Source organism: Camelus bactrianus, chromosome 18, assembly GCF_048773025.1.
Source record: "Camelus bactrianus isolate YW-2024 breed Bactrian camel chromosome 18, ASM4877302v1, whole genome shotgun sequence".
NCBI lineage: Eukaryota > Metazoa > Chordata > Mammalia > Artiodactyla > Camelidae > Camelus > Camelus bactrianus.
Genome location: NC_133556.1, coordinates 11891091 through 11913647, shown reverse-complemented (window position 1 = coordinate 11913647; position 22557 = coordinate 11891091). Strand labels below are relative to the sequence as shown.

The 22557-nt window shown below is 48.5% G+C and overlaps 1 protein-coding gene across 2 annotated transcripts in view; it reads right to left on the bottom strand.

The window, feature by feature from the left end:
* The window catches only part of GALNT17 (polypeptide N-acetylgalactosaminyltransferase 17), a 365190-nt gene extending 346967 nt beyond the window's left edge, over positions 1-18223 (bottom strand). Inside the window, exon 1 of one of the 2 annotated variants that reach the window (XM_074345979.1) lies at positions 16208-18223. In XM_074345979.1, coding sequence (XP_074202080.1) covers positions 16208-16445 — 238 coding nt within the window. In that variant the 5' untranslated portion in view covers positions 16446-18223. The remainder of the gene's footprint in view (positions 1-16207) is intronic. The other variant, XM_010972375.3, reaches the window with a different exon arrangement.
* Positions 18224-22557: the final 4334 nt, after the last annotated feature.

Here is a 22557-nt window from a genome sequence, read left to right as displayed (position 1 = left end):
ATTTGGAAAAATATTCAATCTCACTACCAATCAAGAAAATGCAAGCTGAAACAAGAAGATGTGATTGCTTATCAAATTAGCAAGGTTTTAGAAATTATAATATCTATTCATTGTGAAAGCAGATAAGGTAACACAGGGGAGAATAAACTGATAAAATCTTAATGGAAACCAGTTTGGCCAAATATATCCAAAGCCTTTAGAAATCCCATACCTTTTGGCCTAATTATTCCACATTGAGACTATTTCTATCTGATACTGGATATAAAATTCTATCTAGAAAGACATTCATCACACCACTATTTATAATATAAATTTGGAAACAATTGTGAGATAATAGAAAATACATATTTGGCCTCTGCCTCGAGCTCCTGACACAGAGCTCCTAAAACCCTTGTAATTTCCTAAGTGACAAGAGCACCAGGAGCATCTTTTGTTCGGATATTTGGTCTTTGACCTCAGTTCCTGACGCAGGGCTCCTGAAACCCTTGGAATTTCCTGGGTCACGGGTGTGTCTCTTGTTCTAACGAAGGGACTCTTGATTGGCTCCTGGATGAGGGCTGCTTACCAGATAGACCAAGCTACGATTAGAAGTTTGGAGTTTTCAGCTCGCCCCACATTCTCTTGAGAAGGGAGAAGGGCTAAAAGGCGAGTTAATGACTTACAACGCCTCCATGAGGAAGCCGCCATAAGATCCAAACAGTATGAGGTTCGGGGAGCTTCCGGGTTGGCGAACACGTGGAGGTGCTGGGAGACTGGTGCCTGCAGAGGCGTGGAAGCCCCGCACCCCTTCCCACATACTTTGCCCTACTCCTCTCTTCCATCTGGATGTCCATCTGTATCCTCCATCATACCCTTCTATAATAAACTGGTAAAAGTAAGTAAAATGTTTCTCTCTGAGTTCTGTGAGCCACTCTAGCAAATTAACCAAACCTGAGAAGCGGGTCTTTGGAACCTCTGATCTATAGCTGGGGGGTCAGAAGCCCAGGTGACAATCTGGGCTGGTGACTGGCATCTGAATTGTGGGGGAGGCTGTCTTGTGGGACGAGGACCTTAACATGAGAAATCCCCTTCTAGCTCCAGGTAATGTCAGAACTGAGTTGAATTGTAGGACCCCCCAGCTGGTGGCACAGACAATTGTGGGTGTGGGGAAAAACCTCTATCCATCTGGTGACCAAAAGTGTCAAAAATAAAGTATTCTGTGTAATAAAAGAGACACACAGGAGAGAAACAGGAGGGAAGAACTGGGTGTTTCCCCACATAGGAAGAAAATAATCTGCATTTTTTCTCATAATCTACATCTCTGCCTATAGGGAAGTGAGAAAGTGACTTGGGGTAAAATCATTGCATGAAAATAATACGTAACAACTAAAATTAATGTTTATAAGGCGTTTAATAGTATGAGGAACTATTTACTGAAAAATGTTAAGAGAAAGCAAAGGATGCAAACTTTTAAATATGAGTATGATCTTAAAGATGTACAAACGTTTACAGGGGGAAAAAAGCAGCAAAATGCTATTATTTTAATATGGTAAAATTATAACAGTTTTATTTTCTCACTTCTGCTTTTCCGTGTTTCCCAGTTTAGGGGCAGGCACCCCAGGCACACTGTCGGCCAGGCTGGTAGGCAGCCCTCGCTCCAGCGCGCCTGCCTATTTCTTCTCTCCTGTTCAGTTGTATACCTGCCAACAGTTCGTTGTTTTTTTCTTCAAACCTCTTCATGCCAGCTGTGCTTGTTACTGTAATTACGTAATTCTATTAAATTACATAAATTGATGACATGATGAGTGAGAAAAGAAAGAGGGTGACTGTTTCAATGAAAACCTAATTGAATTGCTTTAGAAAGACTCAATCAAAAGCTGGAAAAAAAAGGAGGGGATACAACCAGATGTGGGCAAGACAACCATACAAGATTTGGAAAATTTCATAAAATATGGAAGGGTGACACCTTCTTCAAGTTGAGGGTATCATGTCCAACCAACCTCCCGTCTCTCTCAGGGACTCTGAAATGACAGGTCATTTTCTCCGGGAAGGACACATTTGCACTACAGGCTGAGAAGCACGTGGAGGGATGGATGAAGGGCACGTCCCCAGCTGAGGAAATGCGTGCATAGGGAGGGAGTGGCCTGATCCAAACTGTATTTGGGGAAGAGAACACTGGTGCCAAAAAGTGCACAGACTCAAAAGTGCAGGGCCGGGAGGCAGAAGCAATTATGGTGTCCATCTCCAAGTCATCGGTAAGACATGGGGGCAGCACTGAGAAAAAGGATGGAGGAGATGGGCATTATCAGGGGTCAGGGATGGACAGCTGTTGGGTGAGAGAAGAAAGATGGATGGTACCAATTTGGAAAGCCCAAAGATCAAGACCATGATATCCGGATTTAGGAAACGCTAGAGAAGCAGACTTTGCAGAAAAAAGGAAAAACTGAACTCGGAGCAAACAGAATGAAATATATTCACCCTGATCCAGCTCACCAAACAAAAGACACCCCAGATGGCATGAGACGAAGGCTCGGTGCAGGCGGAACAGAAGGCACCACAAGCCCCAAAAGGGGCACCAACTGTCTGAACCACAAAAACACAAGCCATAGCAACGCCTATTATCAAGAGGGGAGATCTCGTTAAGTATTCTTATAACCGGAAGAAAAGATCAGTTTTGAAGGTACGTTGTTAAATCTTGAAATCAACAAGCAATTGCTGGTAATGAAGTTAATCAAGTGTTAGGAAGTAAATAACAATAATAATACTAGAAGCCAGGGACGTATCAGACATCCCAAGGGACAAACTCATCAAATTCTCCCAACAGCCCTATAGAATGGATATGTATTTTTCACAGATGCAGACGTTGATAGCTGCCCTCCACGAAGCAGCTCACAGGTATGAAGGCTTTAAAGCTTTTGCCACCAGGAAAGGACCAGAAAGTACTTCAAAGCATAGGAGTCAGCCATCTCTGTGGCTCTCAGCCGTTCTTCAGAATCACCCACTGAGCTTTTGAAAACTAAGGATTTCGAAGTCAAGTCTCATCCCACACCTGCAAAATGTGAACCTCCAGCTGGAGGGGTCTGGGAACTGGCACTTCTTCCCCCAAGTTTCCCAAGTCATGACGAAGCTCGGACAGGCATGGGAACCTCTGGCCTATGGCATCCCCTAGTCTGCAGTGAGGGCTGACGCCGCAGGTGCTGTGTGTGTCCAAGCTAACACTGAAATGAAACACCTTCTCACTCTGGGAAAAGTGAGATGTTGATTTGTTTCCTCTGGTATAACTCAGAATAGCCCCCTATTCCCCACTCCACTTAACTGGAATGAAAGAAGCTGGCAGTATTTACTTAAAGTTCTGCAGAATAAGGTGCTCTGTAGGTTTGCAGTGCATACCCTTTGTAGAAGCACCAAATTCTCCAGGTTCCACAGAAAGTAGAAAAATCATTTGTTTCCTATGGAAACAGGCTGTCAAATGTGTTTTCGTCTCTGCTAAAAGACCTGAAACAGTCCCATGTGGGAAAATCTGGCAAGGGTCCACCAGACAAGACATGATATTCTATGTTAAGTGATGCCCACGTGGGAGGGAGCCACCGCAGGCCCTGCCCCCTTTCCTTCTCCCACCTAAAACGCAGGGGTCCAGGCCAAGGCAGAAACCTGGCTAAAAGATGCCTCAAATTCTTGGCCAGCCTAGCCCCCTCCGCAATAGTTAGGCTGTTATCCACAGTCTATCAGTGGTATAGAAACCTAAGACTTAGAAAAAGTACTCAGTACCTACTTTTATATCCATTTAAGCCTTGAGCACAGTGCTGGGTACTTTAAGGAAACGCATAAATGTTAGCTATTGTTACATTTATTACTGTTGGCACTGTTTTCATCATCACCATCACCAAGCCCCCTATTTCTTAGGGTGTGGAAGAAAAAAACACTTTACTAATAAAACACAAGGAGACTGGCCCATGCTCCAATTTTTCATTGCTTATAACAAACCACCCTAGAAGTCAGTGGCTTGAAACAATAAGTACATTTATTTTGCTCCTGAATCTGCAATTTGGGCAGGGCTTGGGGTGGGGACAACGCGTGTCCGCTCCACTTGGCATCAGCTGGGAGGCTGGCGGGCAGCGGTGGGGTGGGGCGGGGTGGGGTAGATGGAAGCTTGTTGATTTCTTGGACCTCCCTCCCTCTCTCTCAATCTCTCTCTCTCTCCATGTAGTCTCTCCAGTACGGTGGCTTCAGGGCAGCCTGATGTCTTTTCCAAGATGCCCATCCCCAGAGACAGCACGAAGTCAAAACTCTACTGTCCCTCACGATCCAGCCTCAGAAGTCATGCGACATCATTTCCATTCGAATACATTCATTAGAAGCAAGTCACGAAGGCTAGCCCGTAATTATCAACGGAGGGTAATACGACTCCATCTTTTGCTCCGAATAGCGTCAAAGAATTTACAGATGTTTTAAAACCACCACGCCTAGGAAAATCATGTCTCGTCCCTATAGACTTAACTTTTCCTAGCTGCCGAAAGATACAAATCTAGCCAATCCTCATCAGCCATTGTTTCCGTGAGAAGACACTCTTTGATCCGCTGACTACCTCTCTGATCCATAAAATTACAGAACTGGAACAGACTTTAGATCTTACCCAGATTTCACCAGGAGAAAGCTGAGTCCTAGAGGGGTGAAATGTCTGTTCCAAGGACTATGGCTCTGTTACCACTGCTACGGTATTATTAAAATTGTTCATCAACATTCTCCTAAACACACTCACTCAAGGTATTTGACAAGTACCGTCTTGCAGGGTCTTTATCATACTTACAGGAGCAGCTGCTGTTTTCCAGATGGGCAAACAGGCTCAGCGATGTTACGTGAGTCACCCAGAATCCAAGCTTTCGCTCGGCTTTGTAAAGTACCCATAAGGGAGTCTGATATATCATCTAAGTGGAAAGCCCCTATTCAGTCCACTGTATGCTCCCCCACCCACCCCCGAGGTCAGCTGGTTAGGGAAGTAGCTGGCGGGGTCAGGGTTGCATCTCTGGCTCTTGTCTGGAACTCAACACTGTTCAGCTTTCTCTGCTGAAGACTGGGCTTTCAAGAGAACCATCCAAGAGAGAGAACCGTGAACTTACACTCTAATGAAGATGTGTACCATTACACTAGATCCCTTCTTGTGGAGAAAAGGAAGGATGGATCTGGAACCCCGAGAGCTTGGGGTTTTCAGAGCCCTGAAGAGGAAGTTGAAACACCCATGGAGCAGTGATGCTGGGGGGACCACAAGCACTTTGCTGTCTGCGGTCATGCCAAACTGAGATCTGCGCAAGGAGGATTAGGGTGAACAAATCAGGGCAGTCTTCTCTCTGAAGAGCTGCACATACAGGCTACCAAGGAGCAGTAAAAGGAAAGAGCTGAAGCCAAACCACCCGTTAGTAACTACCGTTAACTACCGTTTGGCTTTTGTTTTCTCCCCAAACTGCTCTGTGCAAGCAAACACAGCCCAAGGGTCCGCATACCTTCCTGAGTGTTTCACCTTCAGCTAATGAAGGAAAAAGAAAAGGCTCTTGAAATGATAGTTTGTGAGATTTGTGTATTTTAATATTAGTTTCAGACCCTTTCTTCACATCTCCTGGAATCAGTTCAATTGCAGGAAGATGGGTAGGCAGGAAAAAAAAAATCTGAAGTGGGTTTTAGAACAACTTGGCAAATTAGCAAAGTTTTTAACATCATTAAAGAGCTCTTAAATATTCTTCCCTGAACTCCATTTTTATCTTGTGAACGCATTTCAGTAATTGCTCTAAAGGAAATTGTGGAACATTGGCACAAACATAAATGTTTGCATGATTTAAAATGCAGTGGCAGCAAAGATCATGATTTTTTTAATTGCTAATTCTTAAACTAACCTTTTCAGTTTGTCTCATCTTGAAAAATGCCAGTTCCTAGCAGCCGAAGCGGTAATAAAGACAATGCATATATTATTTAGTTGTTTATAATTGCAAACAACTTAGCCATATTTCAATACTTATCCCCCAGCTCTACATTGGAGCATAAGTAGGGGATGATTATAATCATTCGATCATTCTGTAAACAGAATACTGGGACACTGAGAAACAAGACTGCTTTCTTAAAGCCAACAGCAGACAGAGAGGCAGGTCTGGAGCCAGGCAGCCTTTAATTCAATCATCCTACTCCACCCCATCTATTGTTCAGTTCAATCAGTATTTGCTGATCATATTAATCAGGATGGAGATGTAAAGGAGACAGAGTGTCCTGTGACTTAGGGAGCCCAATGTTCCAGACCCGCCTGGTTGAATTAGTCAGGATGATTAACACTAGCTGCTAAAACAGATAAGCTGAGATCTCAATGGCTTAACACGAATGTCCAATGCACAGAGATATCAAGAGAGAGCTGGGGAGGACGGGACGGAACTCTGCTCCACACAGTCATTCAGGGATTGAGGAGATTTCCACCTTTTATGCCATCAAGAGGTAGACTCCAAGGCCACCACACACAGGTAAAGAGAGAAGGCACGGAGGGCCCCCCGGGATATATTGTGGGCCAGGTCTCACAGTAGCAAACATCGCTTCCACCCATCTTCCAATGCCCAGAAGTCAGTCATGTGGCCCCTCACCTAACTGCAGGGAGCCTGAAGATCAGCTCTGTGCCCAAGAGGAAAAGACAGCTCCTTGGTGAACACGGCATTCCCTCTGCCAGTCCAGCTAGAGCCTGAGGTAGTTCTAGGCTGCCTCATGTCAGTCTCCCTAATCCAGATCCTGATCTGGTATAAATGGTTCCATTAAAAAAAAAAATTGTCCCTGCCTTCTAGGAACTCCAAATTAAAGTTCTACATTGCACACTCCAACCCAGGTCTGTGGCCTAGATCAGGACAGTGAACAGGAATGAAAGGAAAGGATGCACTAGGCCCTTCTAGACACGAGGGAACCGCGTCAGCCATTTGCATCAGCTACGCGTCGACCCACAGCCTCAAAGCCCCCAACGCATACTTGGAAGGCCTGGGACCTCCGTGAGACGGTGTGGCTCTTATTCCAGGCTGAGTAACCATTAAAAAAATGGCCATCTCAAGATTACGCTGCATCTTGCCCAACGAAAGCCAATAAGATGATACCAATAAGATGGAGACTTGATTGTAGGGAGGGCATGGAGCAGAAGCCAGGAACAAAGCTTGCCTGAGGCCTGCTGAGATCTGCCCAAACGGAGAAGAAATTAACAATGTGCACTTGTCAGCACTCTTGTGCTAATTTCCTTGCAAATATAAGCAAAGCCTTTTAATTAACTTAATATCAATTTCACTTTTCTCACATTTTGTTCTAATTATGGGCTGGATTTAAAGCTCACACAGCATAATTTAGAACTCTAGCATTAACAGCTTTACAACTTTACACACCAGTCACTGCTAAACTGAAGGGAAGTAAGGTTCCCCGCTGCCATCCTGTCACTGCATCCCCACGCCCACCCCTCTGCAACCCCTGAACCTGCCACCAGTGCTAATCAGGACTGCGTCCCACACCCAGAAGTCAGCAAGTACCAGCTTCACAGAGGAAGACACAGAAAGGCAGCTAGTGGGTATCTCTGGACAACTGATTTCCCCGTGTTTCAGCTTCCTCAACTGTAAAATGAGTATAATAATACATGCAGGACTGATGTAGAATTAAGCCAATACAAAACACTGGAGATGTAGTAGACGCCCCATAAAAATACTGTGTATGGTACACTACAGTATACATACGCATGTGTGTTTAGGAAGACTATATATTGTTTTGAGGAGTTCTTAATTTTTTCCCATGTCTTTTGGGGAGGAGTATTTAGGTTTGTTTATTTATTTATTTATCTGCTTATTTGTTTATTTTTTAATATTTTTTAACAGAAGTACTGGGAATTGAACCCAGGACCTCACGCATGGTAAGCAAGCCCTCTACCACTGAGCTATACCCTCCCCACCTAGAAAGACTATACATTGTATTTCATTAAATCTAAGATGCCCTAAGCTGCAAGTTGCACCATTTTTATGTACCCAGAAAGGGGAAAATGCTGCCGATTAAACTATGACACACCACTGACCATAAAATGAACCTCAATTTCAGAGACGTAAAAATGTGCATCTTAGCAGTGACAAAATGTGATTAAACACGGTAGTTTCAATCTGTGAGATGTCTTCAAGTCAAATCCACGTTAACCCAAATCCCCAAGGACTTAGTATTCTACTTAATTGAATTTCTAGATAGCAGAGAGTCTTGCTTCATTTTAATATTCGCTGAAAAGGTATTTGGGGGTGTAGAGAGGATGACAGACACCATGGACTCACAATGCAAACACCATTTCTTCTCTCCTTCTCTTTCACCTCTACCCTACTTACTTTCTATGAAAAGCAACTATTCTCTTGAAGGAAGGTTGGTCACGTGGCCATTTTCTGGACCACATGTGGGAGCCTGCTGGAGAGACTTCTGGAAAAGATTTTCTTTCCTGATTAAACAACAGGAGTAGATATGGCCAGTGGTACAGTACATCCTACCTTGTACAAAGATGCAATGACAGCCATCTTATAACCATGAAGAAAAGACCAAGGAAATATAACAAATTATGACATTATAACACCACCATGATGACTTCATGGTGCCAAAGCAATGCTATTACCACTGCTTCTGGACTTGTTAAGTGAGAACAAGTTAGTTGCTGATGAATTAACTCCTAAATGACATGGAGAAGGATTTTAAAATGTACAATGGAATACTATTCAGCCATAAAAAAGAAAGAAATTTTGCCATTTGCAACAACATATATGGACTTGGAAGGTATTATACTTGGTGAAATAAGCCAGAAAGAGAAAGACAGATACTGTATGATATCACTTATATGTGGAATCTTAAAAAAAAAATTAGTAAATATATTAAAAAAGGAACAGACTCACAGACACAGAAAACAAACTAGTGGTTACCAGTGGAGAGGGGGGTTGGGGAGGAGCAAGATAGGGGTAGGAGATTGAGGTACAAGCTATTGTGTATAAAATAAATAAGCTACAAGGATACACTGTACAATACAGGGAATATAACCAACGTTTTATAATAATTATAAAAAGAGTATAACCTTTAAAAAATTGTGACTCACTATGTTGTACACCTGTCACTTATATGATATATAAGTACAACTATACCTCAATAAAAAAAATAAAAAGAAAATTTTAAAACGAATAAAACTAATTCTCTTGTTACCATGTAAACAACCCATTATAATGCAAAGCAGAGGCAGATAATGGCTAAAAGCAGACCCAGGCGGGGAACCACAAGAGCCCAAAGAAGAGACAATTCTGACAAGTTGGTAGGGAAGGTTTCAGGGAAGAAAGAGCTTCTAAATTGGTCCTTGGAGAATGCACAAGATTTTAATAGGATGGGGGGAAGGGGTTTTACTCATTGCCTGAGAGCTGAAGGGCCCTAAAGTCATGGAGCTCTCACTTAGACATGCATAAACTCTGGTCCCTAGAAACACACAGAACTAGAACCCCAGTGTCCTGACCCTTAGCTCACTCCCTTTCCCCCAGAGAGGTACAGCAGCTAACAAGCCATGTGTAACCATAAGATACTCCTCAGGACACCCTAATCACATGATTAGCCATTGTGTCTGAGGCCGGGATGGAAGAGGCTCCTAGGGAACCTCGCTCCCTCGTCACTGGCAGTGCGCTGGTGTCTGGGTGTCTGGACGGGGCCGCCTGTAATTACGGTAGTGGTTTATTACTCATGCGTGGCAGGGCTGAGGCTCTGCAGTTAGCAATGACAGGGACATTATTAGAAGGGAAAACTTCTCTATCCGGGACTAAGCCAATTGTCATCTACATGTCAAACAGTATAAAGACCCGTGAGGGGTAATAAGGAAGGCAGAGGAAGGTCTTTCAACCAAATGAGTCTTGCATTTTTTTTTTCATTGCAACCCGGCATTAGGAAATGCTTTCCCTGCTGAAGAGGTGCTCCTGTCCCCCATCAAAGGCCACCCAGTGGAGAGGTGGCTCCCCTGAACTTCTGAGTTTAATCTTCGGGTCCCTTCAGCAGCTGCTGAGAAGTAGGTCCTACCCTGCAACCTGGCGCTGCAGCTGAGTCCAGAAAACGCAGGAGGACCCAGAGGCCTGCTGGTGGTCTCAGAAGGCAGACCCATGGGGACTGTTGAGGTGGGGAGGTTGGCCCAAGGTCACACAGCTACTAAATGACACAGCCAGAAACCAAAGCTGGTCTGTCTGCCGCCCAGGAGAACAACCTTTCTTCCAAGACTGTATTCTTAAAGACGCAGGGGTTCTGATCTCAGTGACGTGGGCCTTGCTGTGCCCACATTCCATCTCCTCGTTGTCACTCTTGGCTCTAATTACCGAGCCTTCCTCCTGTCCATGAAGGACACTCCCGATGTGGCAACAGCAAAATTCAGGGCATCAGAGGCCCTCCTCGAGAAGGACGCTGGCAGCCTCTGCCCGCTACCTCCAGGCTGGGCAGGCGGCAGCTGCCCCCGCCGGCAGGGTGCCTGTCGCACACACTGGCCAACACAGATGTGCCTCCATCTGAGGGCTGTCCAAGAGCTGGGCTCCCAGTCTCTCCAGGAGCCACCAGAGGCTATCAGTCCACGAGAGGTACAGGAAGTGGGCCTCCCTCCAGCGCCCAGGCCCTGGTTCAGCTGACCTGCCCCACACCGGAGCCCCTGCTGGCCACCGAGCCCTGGTGACGGCCTGCACACAGCCCTGAAGGCTCACACCGCCCTGGGTTCCTTCTGATGCTCACTGCAAGGATACGTGCCCCCTGCTCTCTCTGCCTTACTTCCGTCCCATCGGAAATGCTGGTACCATCAGCTCCGTAGCCAATACGAGCACATCTACATCCCAGGAAACAGGAAACAGCTCCCAGCCATCTCCATGAAGAGATGCTTCCAAAACACAACCCCCCTCTTTCCGACTCCACCGTGGAGGCCTACAGAGCACATCTCTCCCTCTGTCCCTCGGCACCAACTCACTCTCCCTGCCTGGCGGGTTTGGCTGAAGCGGCAGGCTGGATGAGCTGCACCTGGGTTATCTGGGAACGTGTTGGTTTTCTACAGCTCTGACTCCAGCTTCGTCTGCCTGTGTGGCTCGGGGGCAGGACTAGGCTGGGTAATTGTGACTTCTCTCCATGCCCGCAAGATTTTTCAATTTCTTCAAGCAACCCTGCTTCTATTCAATATCCTTCTGAAATCTAAATTTGGAAGCAAATCTCAATCGACTGCATTTCCTCTTGCGACAGCGCTGCCCTGGACTCACTGGAGGGAGCCGCCACGTGCACCCTTCCAATGCATCGCACCGGGCTCTGACGGGGGGCGGGATCACCAGCCACAGCTCAGGGCCTGCGTGAAACATGACGCCATCTTCCCCCGACCTATCAGGGGGACAGTGGACTGGGGAAAAGAATCTTGATGTTCGGGAATCTTGGCTCTGCCCTTCGCTGGCTGTGTCATCCTGGCTAGGTCACATAGTGTCTCTGTTTCTCACCTTTCTCAGCTCCAAAATGAGCTTCCTCAGAACAACTTCCTCAGAAGGTAACAGACAGCCAAAAGCCCTGTACAGAGTTACACAGGAATTCTAACAAGAAATTTGTCTGTCCCTATGTCCATTCTCCTAGTACAAAACCACCATGCCACTTTTTTTTTTTCAGTATTTTAACACAGTATTATTTTCCTCTGTATAATTTTTTGGGGATTTTCCAGATTTTCTACAATAAAAATGAATTTCATTCTAGAGGAAGAAAAGTAATATAAAACCACATTCATGTTATAAAATCACACATTCAAAGAAAACATATGGTGGGGGAGGGTATGGCTCAGTGGTAAAGTGCATGCTTAGCATGATTGAGGGTTCAGTCCCCAGTACCCCCATTAAAAATAAACAAATAAGTAAACCTAATTACTTCCCCCATCCAAAAAAAAAATTTTTTTTAAACAAAAAAAACCAATGAAACACGCTGGTCCCTAATCTGGCCAACTGCTTCACTTCCTGGCTCCTCCAAAAGATCTGGTGCCCTTTAGTTAGGAGGGTGAAGGACCAGGGCAGCCTCAAGATGGCACCGGCAAGATAGTGGTGACAAGATGGTACAGGCAAGATGGCCTAACCCTGTGCTCTACACTGGAATTTGACACAACATTGTAAAATGACTATAACTCAATAAAAAAAAGTTAAAAAAAAAAAAAAAGATGGCCTAGCCCTAACATCACACTCAGTCTCCCCCGCTAAGTCCTTTCAGTTCCTTCTCCTCCCTCACCACATCCACCCAACCCAATCCAGCCTTCACAGTGTCGAAGTTTTTTCCTCTGTGGTTATCATTTACCTCCTAAAACTAGCTCCCATCCAAATAATCAACCAATAAATCTTTGGTGACCACTTTATGTGCAAGGTGCCGTGGCAGATGCTGAAGGATGGAGGTGGTACTAAAACACCCAAAATATGGTTCAAGCCCTTAAAAAGCCTGCAGTCCAGTTCTGGACTCAAAAGGTAAAGCCACGAGGGCACAAAAGTAGAAGCCATGGGCACAAACGGACATTGACATTGACAAGAAAGCTTCAAGCAACCTGGACCAGGAAGAGCTGTGGCCTGGCACAATCACCCACCCCCAGGCGGTGATCTTGAGCCAGGATTTAAAGGCTGGATGAATGTAGAAAAGGGGCGAGGAGAGCAAACCAAGTCAACCAGCACTTCTCAAAGACAGGCTGAAACACACAGGCTACAATCCACAGACAAACGCAGGGTTATTTCAGTGAGTAGATCAGGCAGAAGGCACGGGCCAGGGTGGGAACATGGGTTGGCTGTGGCAGGCCCTGTCTGTCGGCCTCCAAGCTTGACCACGGTTCCTTAGGAAGGAGAAAACCTCTGGAAGGTCTTGGGCCCTTCGGAAGCGGTGCTTTCCACTCAGAGAGCTGGAGCCACCAAAGCGGGGGTGAGAGACCAGAGGCAGGGCCCTGGGTTAAAGGGCAGTGCGGCCACAGTCAAGGGTCAGCAGGGGGCCTAAAGGAAAGAACAGAGCGCAGATGCAAGAGAGGGTCTGGAGGGGAGAAAACCAACTCATCTCTGTGTGCTTTTTCCTCCATACTAGCTTATCCACTTTCCCTTTAAAGTGTCCTTTTCAACCTGTATTAAGAAAAACAAAACAATAACAACAACTTGTAACTATTTTTCAAAAGGCAGGCACCTAGCATCTTAGCAGAAAAGCCAGTTCTGAGGAACTCCGGGTCACTCCTGGCCCCGGTAGCCCAGGGGGACCCTCTCAGGTCACCCAAGAAAACTTATTTCGAGAATGAGAGAGCACTGGAGATGGTCGGGCTGTGTCCCTCCTGCTTGAACTTCATCAGAGGAAAGGTCTAAGGAATCTGAGCCACCATGAAAATACCAGCTGCCACTTGGTACTCAAGGAGTTGGACCCAAGTGGCCCAGTGCCCAGCTCTCTCGAGCCCTCCATGAATTCCTGATGAATAAAGAACACCCGGGTCAAGGGTTCATTCTCCTCCTTCAGCAGCAAGGGACGGAGACAGACTGCAGAGGGGATGCACGAATCCAGGTCCCATCTCCCAGGTACTCTCCTCCCGCCGCCTCCCTCCCGCCACAGCAGGGGACCCCAGCAGGCCGACAGCATAACGGTGGCACACACATTACCCACAACAAGCACATCAGCGAAGGATGGGCGCTGGGGGTGGGGTGGAGAGGGAGAAGGTCCTCTCCAATTGGGACTTTTCCCCGCCCTCTTCCCCCAGGCCACATGTCACTACAGATTACACTCTGCAGCGAGAAGATAACATCTATCTAGTTGCAGCTGGAATTCCTAGCTTGCCCAGGAAACGCTCTCCACCCAGCCCTCTTGCACCTCCTCCAGTCTTCCCACCCCACAGCCCCGGGCCCAACCAGTCCCAAGTGCCAGGTACCCCTACACCCCCAGGGAAGCGCTTATGTGGCAGAAGAGTACATGGGGAAAGAAGCCAGACTTCCAGACCATCTTCTGAAGCAAACTCTTGGCTTTCCAGAAATCCCTACCCCAACTCTAACCAAATGGCGAGCGAGTTTTCCTCTTTGCTCTGCCTAGTTGCCTGGTGTAGGCAGTAGAGGGCAGTGGGCCATGGTCCAGGCCACAAGCTCATCAAAGATGCAAAGTGTCCGGCCCCCACCCCAGATCTACTGAATTAGAGTCTCAGGGCAGCGGCAGTGGCAGTAGAGGAGGGGATGCCTAGAAACCTGTGTCTTAACAGGCCCTCCATGTGACTCTGATTGAGACATGCTGGTGTAACAGCTAAGAACCTCAATTCTGGAACCAGACTGTCCAAGTTCAATTCCCAGCTCACCCCACCCTCTAGCTGGCAAGCTACGGAGGGGGAAGTAGCCACACCTATCTCCTAGGGTTGCTGTAAAGACTGCATGAGTCCCTGCGTGTTTGTGGCACTTAGAAACTACCATTTAGAATTTTATTATTCCTATTTGGGGCTTCAGCAGGGGGAATGTGGCCATATCATATTTAGTTTCTGAAATGACTTGTAGAGCCTGACGTGGAGGGAATCAAGCTACTCTGCTCTCCCTCTTTTGAGTCCTATTTACTTGTCTATGGTATGTACCTGTATAGAACAATAAGGCCCATCCCCAAAGCATCTAGTTCCTCTAGAAATGAGCCATGGGCTTTTGTTTCATTCTGTGTGTTTTTTTGACACTCAGGAGAAGAGCTCCCACTTGACCCCCAAAAAGTGACATCTGCAGCCAGGCCACACCCACAGCCGAGCACACTGTCTGCCAGGGGTCAGTGGGATTGCAGCTTCCTGCCACCGATGCAAGTTCAGGGCATCCCCTGGATACTTGTTGAATGACATCAAGAAGAAACCAAAAGGTCCTTTCAGAGGGTGCTTGGAAATCTGACCCCATTCCACCTGGAAGGACTCAGAAGGGATTGTTGGAAGGCAGGAAGGTGGCGTCCTTCTCCCTGCCTGCCACCCAGCTAGTCTCCTGCTCCAACTGCAGGGAAGACAGGAGTTGAGTCAGGTCTTACTAATGCAGAATCTTTTTGTCATCCAAATTTACACCCCTTATAATTAGGAGGAAACAGTAGATAGAGGTTGTCAAGAACGTAGGCTCTGAGGTCAACCAGATATGAGGGTCTGACTCCAGGCTCTACCACTAACTGGCAGTAGGACACTAGGCAACTTAGTTAACCTCTCATCTCTGATATGGAGATGGAATGAAACTCCAGGGACTGATGTGGATGTTCAGTGAGAGAATGCACTCGGAACATTTTTGCGCTGGGTGCAGCACACAGCAAGCATTCCACCAGTTATTATTACCATTCTCTAAGATTATCTGCAGCTCTGGAACTACCATAACTCATGAGAAGGTGAGTTAGAAGCTCAGGAAGGGAGGTGATAGCTTTGGATCTGTCTTGAATACCAGCTATATGGACCCTGGAGAGCTGCCAGTACTCGAGAAGGTAATACTCTGACCTTGGGGGAAGCAAGTGTCCAGTGACCCATCAGCCCCTGGACCAGCTGTGACCAGGGCATATTAAAAACCCCCCTCGTCTCCTGAAGCACTGAAGGGGCATCTGAGATGGGACAGATGCTGACAACCACCGTTCACTGGATGGCACACCTCTCTGCTACACTCTAAAAACCTGCTTCCCTAACCCACTGCGAACTTTTTAACAATCACCCTCAGGCAGCTCTTAGGGAGAAACCGAGTGTTTTTAATAGCAGCCTCATCAAGGCTGCGGCGGGAAGGGAGGAGTCCTCATTACTAGCTGTGCAGCCCGCCTCTTAGAGATAGGACATTCATCCAACCTACTACCGAAGCGCGTTAGCTCCAGAACTGAGGCCTCGACTTGTGCAGACATTTAAGTCAGCCACTGTCCACCCCTACTTCCGGGGGACCCCACCAAACGCTAAGCTCTAGGAGCTATTTCTTCCCTTAAGTCGCCTGCGTCTTTGGCCGTGTGTCTAGTTTCTGCACATGGCCGGAGTCGCCAGATAATGACTCCTGCACGCGGGGACCGGGAGCCAGCAAACTTAACAGCTGGAGCACAGAAAAGAAACAGGTAATTCTTTCCAGCAGCCCTGGCCTCCTGGCTGAGACTGAGCAGGGAGAGTAAAAGGGAGTGCGCGGGAGCCAGGGGGTGCCTGCCTCCCACACGGCGCGCAGGGCCCCGGGTGACCCCGGCTCCCTGGCCATCCCTGCCGAGTCCCGTGGGCACCTGCGTGCGTCCTTACCATTTAGTTGCCGGTAGACAATGTCCTCGAGCAGTGAAAGGCGCTTCAGGACCGCATCCTGGATGGGGCTGGCGCTGTGCGCGCTTAGGTTGGCCGCCTCCGCGCGCGGCCGAATCTCGTGGAAGGCGTCTCCGCTGCGCACCGCGATGGGCCGGCACTTGGCCAGGAAGAGCACGAAGCCGGCCACAGCGATCAAGTTCAACACCAGCAGCACTTTGACTCTTCTCAGTGAAGCCATCAAACACGCCCGGCCGGCCCTCGCCCCGGACCCGCGCCCCCTCGGGCTCCGGCGAGGCGCGGGGCAGCCGGGGGCCGTGTGCAAACCTCGCGCTCCGGACGGCTGGCGAGGATCCCAGCCGCTCACGGCCCCACTGCGCGAAGGCTCGGGCAGCGGAGACTGGTGAGAGGACCGGGCGGTCGGGGGAAAGCGAAATGGCTCACATGGAAGCCCTCAGTCTGCAGAAGTGTTCCCCGAGATGCCTACTCAGTCCCAGGCGCGCGGCCCCTACCAGGCGCCCCGGCTTCTCCGCGAAGGGCCGGGGGGCAGGGGTCCCTCCTCTGCCCCAGCAAGTGGTTCGTCGCTGGACCTCGGGCCGCCGGGAGTAGGGCTGCGGGCGCAGCAGACCTCCGGGGCCGAGGGGCCGGCAGGCGGGGCTGCCCCGGCGCCGCGGCGGGAGCGGCGCGCAGGTGCCGGGCTCAGGGGTCGCCGCCCGCCCGCAGGGGAGCGCGCCGCGCCTCGAGCTGCACAGCCACCACCTCAGTCCGCAGGCGGCCGTCGCGGCGCGCAGTCCGCGGTGTTCAGCCGAAGAAGGCTCGCTTCCCCGGGCGAGCGCCTTTGTTCCGCTCACCGACCCGCTCCATTACGCCGGGCTGAAGAATAGCCTGCGCCCGGCGACGGCGTCCTCGCGGCTCCGCAGTCACGCTCAAGTCTCAATTACTCTCAAAGTGGGAGCAGCACTAGGGGGCGGGCGAAGGGGCAGAGCGCGACGTCCTCTCCGCCCCTCGCTCGGGGAGACACCCCACCCCGCCGCCAAACTCACCAGCGCGCACCGCTCCGCGGGCTCCCGGACACGTTCCAAGTCCCGAGCCCACGCAGTGAGCCTTCGGGGCCTGGCGGTCACATCGGCCTCCCTCCGAGCTGGCGCGTCAGGAGGCTAGCTGGAAGGAGGAGTCGGACCTCAAAAGTCACAGCAGTTCTGTACCCCCCTCCACGAACGTCGCGGGGAGCGCGGCGGGGAGGGACGCGCGCCGGCGCACCCTGCGCTCGCCACAGCGAGCAGCGCGGCTCTTCCAGCGCCCCAAGGAGCCAAACGCCGAGTCTTCTAATTGGCGGACGCGGCGATACCGCCGCTGCGGCAGGGAGAGTCCACACAGTCCCGGGGCCCGAGGGCCCAGAGGGGTCGCGCAGGTGGCGGCGGAGGGCGGGGCGCGGCTGGAGGGGGCCGGCTGCGGCGCCAGCTCCTCCTCCGCCGCCCCTGGCTACCCGGCTCCCCGCGAGCCTGTCGGCCGCCGCCGCCCGCAGGCTGCCGGGCGCACAGCTCCCTGGCTCACCCGCTCGTGCGCGCGCACCCGGAAAGGGTGGGGGCGTCTGGAGAGTAAGGACCGCGCGGGATGGGGGCAGTCAAGTCATGTTGGCTGCTGCCGGCGTCGGAGGGACCCTTTGGTTCTCAGCACTCCCCAAACGGGCGGGTTTGTTCCATCCTGGTTGGCGATGAAGACATCCCTTTCTGTGTGCTCGCAGCTCCGCTATGCGTGGCCTGGAATGGCTAGAGGGAAAATCTGGCCTGGAGACTCGGATTCTGTTACTTTGGGAGCCAGGCCGTGCGGTCGTGGGCTGGGTGGGTTCCCTCCGTGTGAAAATTCTGACCGTCCAGGTTACAGGTTCTGTGTTCACCCCCACCTCTGCACGCATTTTAATCATGAGAAACGTATTTTGGCTATTGGATTTACAACGTCTCTTCCTCTTCCCAAAGGCAGGAGCTCCAAATGCTGGCATTCAAAGCCCGGTGTTGATCCATTTAATTGTTTGGGCCTGAAAAAGAAGTCAGGCTGCCAATTAAAAAAGAATGTCGGACAGTGAAGCCCAACAAATCTGGTGGTTTCCACCTCATCATTTTGAATTTATTAAAGGTTTTTTTTTTCTTTTGCTACTGTTGGGTTTTGTTTTTGTTTTGTTGCTGATTTATTATTTGAAATGTTGATTTTCAACACAGAAAAGTGCATGAAAAAAGATAACTATCTTTTTATTTCATTCCCTTGGAACTCTGTGCCGGAGTTAAATAGGTTTTGCTTTGTATAATCTACAAGAAAGAGAATACAAAGCAGTTAAATTTATAAGCCACATCAAAAGCCACAAGGGACAGTTTTTAAGCACACGTGTTGGGCACAAAGGGGCTTGAGCAGAAAGAAACGAGTTATTGAGCAGTTACGATGTGATAGACACTGGGCCAGGCACCATCTCCACGTTATCTCACTGAGTACTTGGTTGAGGTAAGTGTTATTATAAGCACACTCAGATGGAAACTAAAACGATCAAGGGAAGCTTCTGCAAAAATAATTTTTGAACATTCATTCAGCCACAAGACTGAAGCTGGGGAGGCTGAGGCATTCATTGGGTTAGAGTCCCCAGTAGTAAGTGAATCTAAACCCAGGTAGGTCTGACTCCCAGGCATATGCATATTTGGGAATAGGAGACAGGAAGCAAAGTGGAGGAAATGGCCTCAGAGTAATGGAGGAGTTTCCAGGCCAAGATTCAGCTTCAGTGGAATTTGTTTTCCCCCCTAAAGCCAGAGAGGTCCCTTGCCCTTATTAACTGATGACCTTATCATGCATCATACAGGCTTCTCCCCTCCCCTTTCACGTGCCTCCTGGACAGCTTCTACGTTCATAAATCACATCTGACCCCCTAGACTCAGTGAGTGCCCCACTGTCGTGGTCAGACTCTGAATCCTGTCATCACAGAGAAGTGCTGCTCTCCCGCATTTCTGCCTTTCCTACTCTTGGTTCCAACCACACATACTCTCCGGCCACCGGCAACTCCTCTCTCCCTCCCACGTATTGAAGCCCTTCCATCCCCTCTTGAGTTCCTGCTCTACCTTTCCTCATTACTCTTGAATTCTGGTTAGTCATTTATTTCAAATGCATTCCCAGTAGTGGCCATGATTCACACACACACTAGTATACATGGTCTCCTGCTGCCCCCAGCTTGGCAATCCCATCTCTGAATCGATCTCACCTAAGCAAGAGTACACCTAGGGAAAACCACAGCTTCCCAGACCTCGGGGACATTGCCAATCAGTGATGTATAACTTGAGCTGGAGCCTTCCTTTTGCTCAAAAACACTGTTCCATGTGCCTAACCGGCCCCTCTCCCCAGATGCCTGGGGCAGACTTCAGAAGTCCATAAACACCCCTCAGTCAGATACAGAAATGTATGTGTGTATGTCTTATGGGCATTTTTCTGGGGGAAAAGTCTAATAGCTTCCACTAGATTCTCAATGTGGTCAGTGACACCTAAAATTTAAGAACCTGCCTGGCATATGTTAGATATGCAAAAACATAATCAGCTGACATTTATTGTACGCCAGCTGCTTATGAAATCAGTGGTGCCAAGGTACCCAAGGTTGATGGAGCTCTCTGGTTGCTTGCATATCTTGATAGAAGAAAGAAAACTCTGGACTAAGGCCAACATGCTTGTATGAATGAAGGTTGCACTGAGGTAAAGGCACTGAACTAAATAGCTTCTGCCTGCTGAGTAAATTCTCAGGCCCAAAAGGAGTGCACCTAGCCACTTACACTACATACACCAAGATTAAAGGATGCTTTACAAAGTCATCAATTGCCCTGTGCCCAGAGGTTCCCGGAGGGGTGGGTGACCTCCCTCAATCAATGACTGCCATCTGTCTACACACGATTTGCCCCAATCTAGCTAGTAAATCCAACAGAATGACACCTCCGTGGCTGCCTGGCCTGCTCACCAGGAGACCCTGGGTTCGATTCCACCTGTTACCAAGAAGCAAATTAGTTTTCAGCTTTAAAATAAGAAATTTCTCTTAGCTGCCTCCAAAAATCTTTCCCAGTCATAACATTCAGTTAAACTACAAACATTTTTCAGAGGTAGTTTAATGGTATGTTTGTTTGTTTAGCAGGCTGAAAGGAAGTAGACTGATGTATTTCTGTCCATAGGTCACCGAGGATTTTGATTCTAAATACATTTTTCCCTCATCAACCATGGTTCATATGATATGTAGCTCTGACTTGACAGTGTTACCTTTGCTTGATTGTTAAAAAACTCTCACATCTCACCCTAATCCATCACTGAAGTTAAAAATACTTGGAGGTTCACCAAGGAAAACCAGGGGTTCATCTTTCTACAGAGGATTTTGTCAGTCTCCTTACTCTTGCCAGAAGCAGAGACATGGAGCCTTCATGCTCATAAAGCCATGCACATGGCAACAGACCCTGGAGTTGTTATTTGATTTTTTTAAATTGAGATGTAACTGGTATACACCATTATTTTAATTTCAGGTGTACAACATAATGATTCAATATTTGTATATATTGTGAGATGTACACCACAAGAAGTCTAGTTAACATTTATCACCACGCAGAGTCACCAGTGTTTTTTTCTCGTGAAGAGAACGTTTAAAATCTGTTGTCTTAGCAACTTTCAAATATACAAGCAGTATTATTAACTACAGTCACGATGCTGGACATCACACTGCCATGACTTATTTATTTTATAACTGGAAGTTTGTATCTTTTGACCTCCTTCACCCATTTCCCCGACTACACCTCACCTCTGGCCACCACCAATCTGTTCTCTGATTCTGCGATTTCCGGTTTCTGTTTTTGTTTTCAGATTCCACGTGTAAGAGATCATATAGTATTTGTCTTTCCCTGTCTGACTTATTTCACTGGAGTTTTGTTTTGTTTTTTTTTTAAAGAAAATACCAGACATGAATACATCCTTTTGTCCCCTTCAAGGATTCACATTTTAGTGGGGGAAAGGCTACAAGGTGGGGAATAAAGAAGCAGGGAGAGACCAAGCTGCTGAGTGAGCTGAGGCCCGCACCGTGTGCCAGGCACTGCACACACATCCATCTAGCCTCGCCACTTATTTGCTGTGTGATTCTGGGCAAGTTACCTAACTTCTCTGGGTATCATCCATTTCCCCAGCTGTAAAACGGGAATGATATCCCTGATACTACCTCATGGAGCTGCAAGGATAAGGATGTGTCAACCACTCAGCACAGGGCTGGGCATAGAGTAAGCGCTGTGGAAATAAACCAAGACCATCCACCTGAGGACGGGCAAAGGCTGTGTATTCAGAGTTTGCTATTGCAAGGGAGCCAGCCACCATCACTCGCGTTTAGCAGGTAGAGGAGAGGAAGAGCTTTATAGTGGAAAAGGGAAGGCTTCAGATCTGCCCCGACTGGAGGCCAATGGCCTGGGGAAGGTAGAGGCAGGATAATTAGAAGTAGGGCCTCCTCTGTGACTGGTTAAAGGAGCATATTTGGCTTTCTTTGGTTGGTCCTAAGCAGGAAGTGGGGGCAAAAATTCAGAAAGCTGGCAGTTACTGACCACCTCCTGACCGCTGTGAGCCGATGGCGACAGCAGCTGTGGCCGGACTTCCCAGCCTGGTTGTTGGAGAGGCTGTGGGTCAGAGTTTTAGAGTCACACATGGTCTGGCCATTGCTTGTTTGTGTTTTAGCCTCTCATCTCTCAATAACTATGGGTTATTACCGCTGTTATTAACGTTTCCAGAACTAAGAAAGAGTCGCAGTTGGCAGAAAAATGCATCAAAAGCAGGTCCACCTGCCTGAGAGATGTAGGCCACCCCCCCACATCCCAGGGCCGCCTCCTCTAACCACAATCTCATCGGCCAGCAGCAGTGGCTTCTGAAGTGGTGCACAAGACAGCCCACTAGGATATAGAGAGAAAATATTAGAAGATCTATGTGAGACAGGTTGGAATTTGGGACCTGGGATCCTTCGCTGCAGTGCTTGTACCAGGACAAATGTCTCCTCCAGCAACAGAATACAAAGAACTGTAAGGGACCAAAAAACCTGGGTACATGAGCAGTTGGGGCAAATTATGAACAACAGGATACAAAAAGACCAAAAACCCAACGGCCACTTCTCAAGTCTGTGGAGCAAAACAGGGTCCTGAGCACAAACCCTGCACCAAGGGGGTGGCAGACCCATTGACCGGCCCCCACCCTCATCCCATTTAAAGGACCGGGTCACCCCGCTCAGGGAGTGAGCAAGGGAACCTGTTACTTACCTTAACTCTCTCGTGTTTCTGCATGAGTCCCAAAAAGCCTTGCCTGGATTTCTCCTCTGGCTCCTT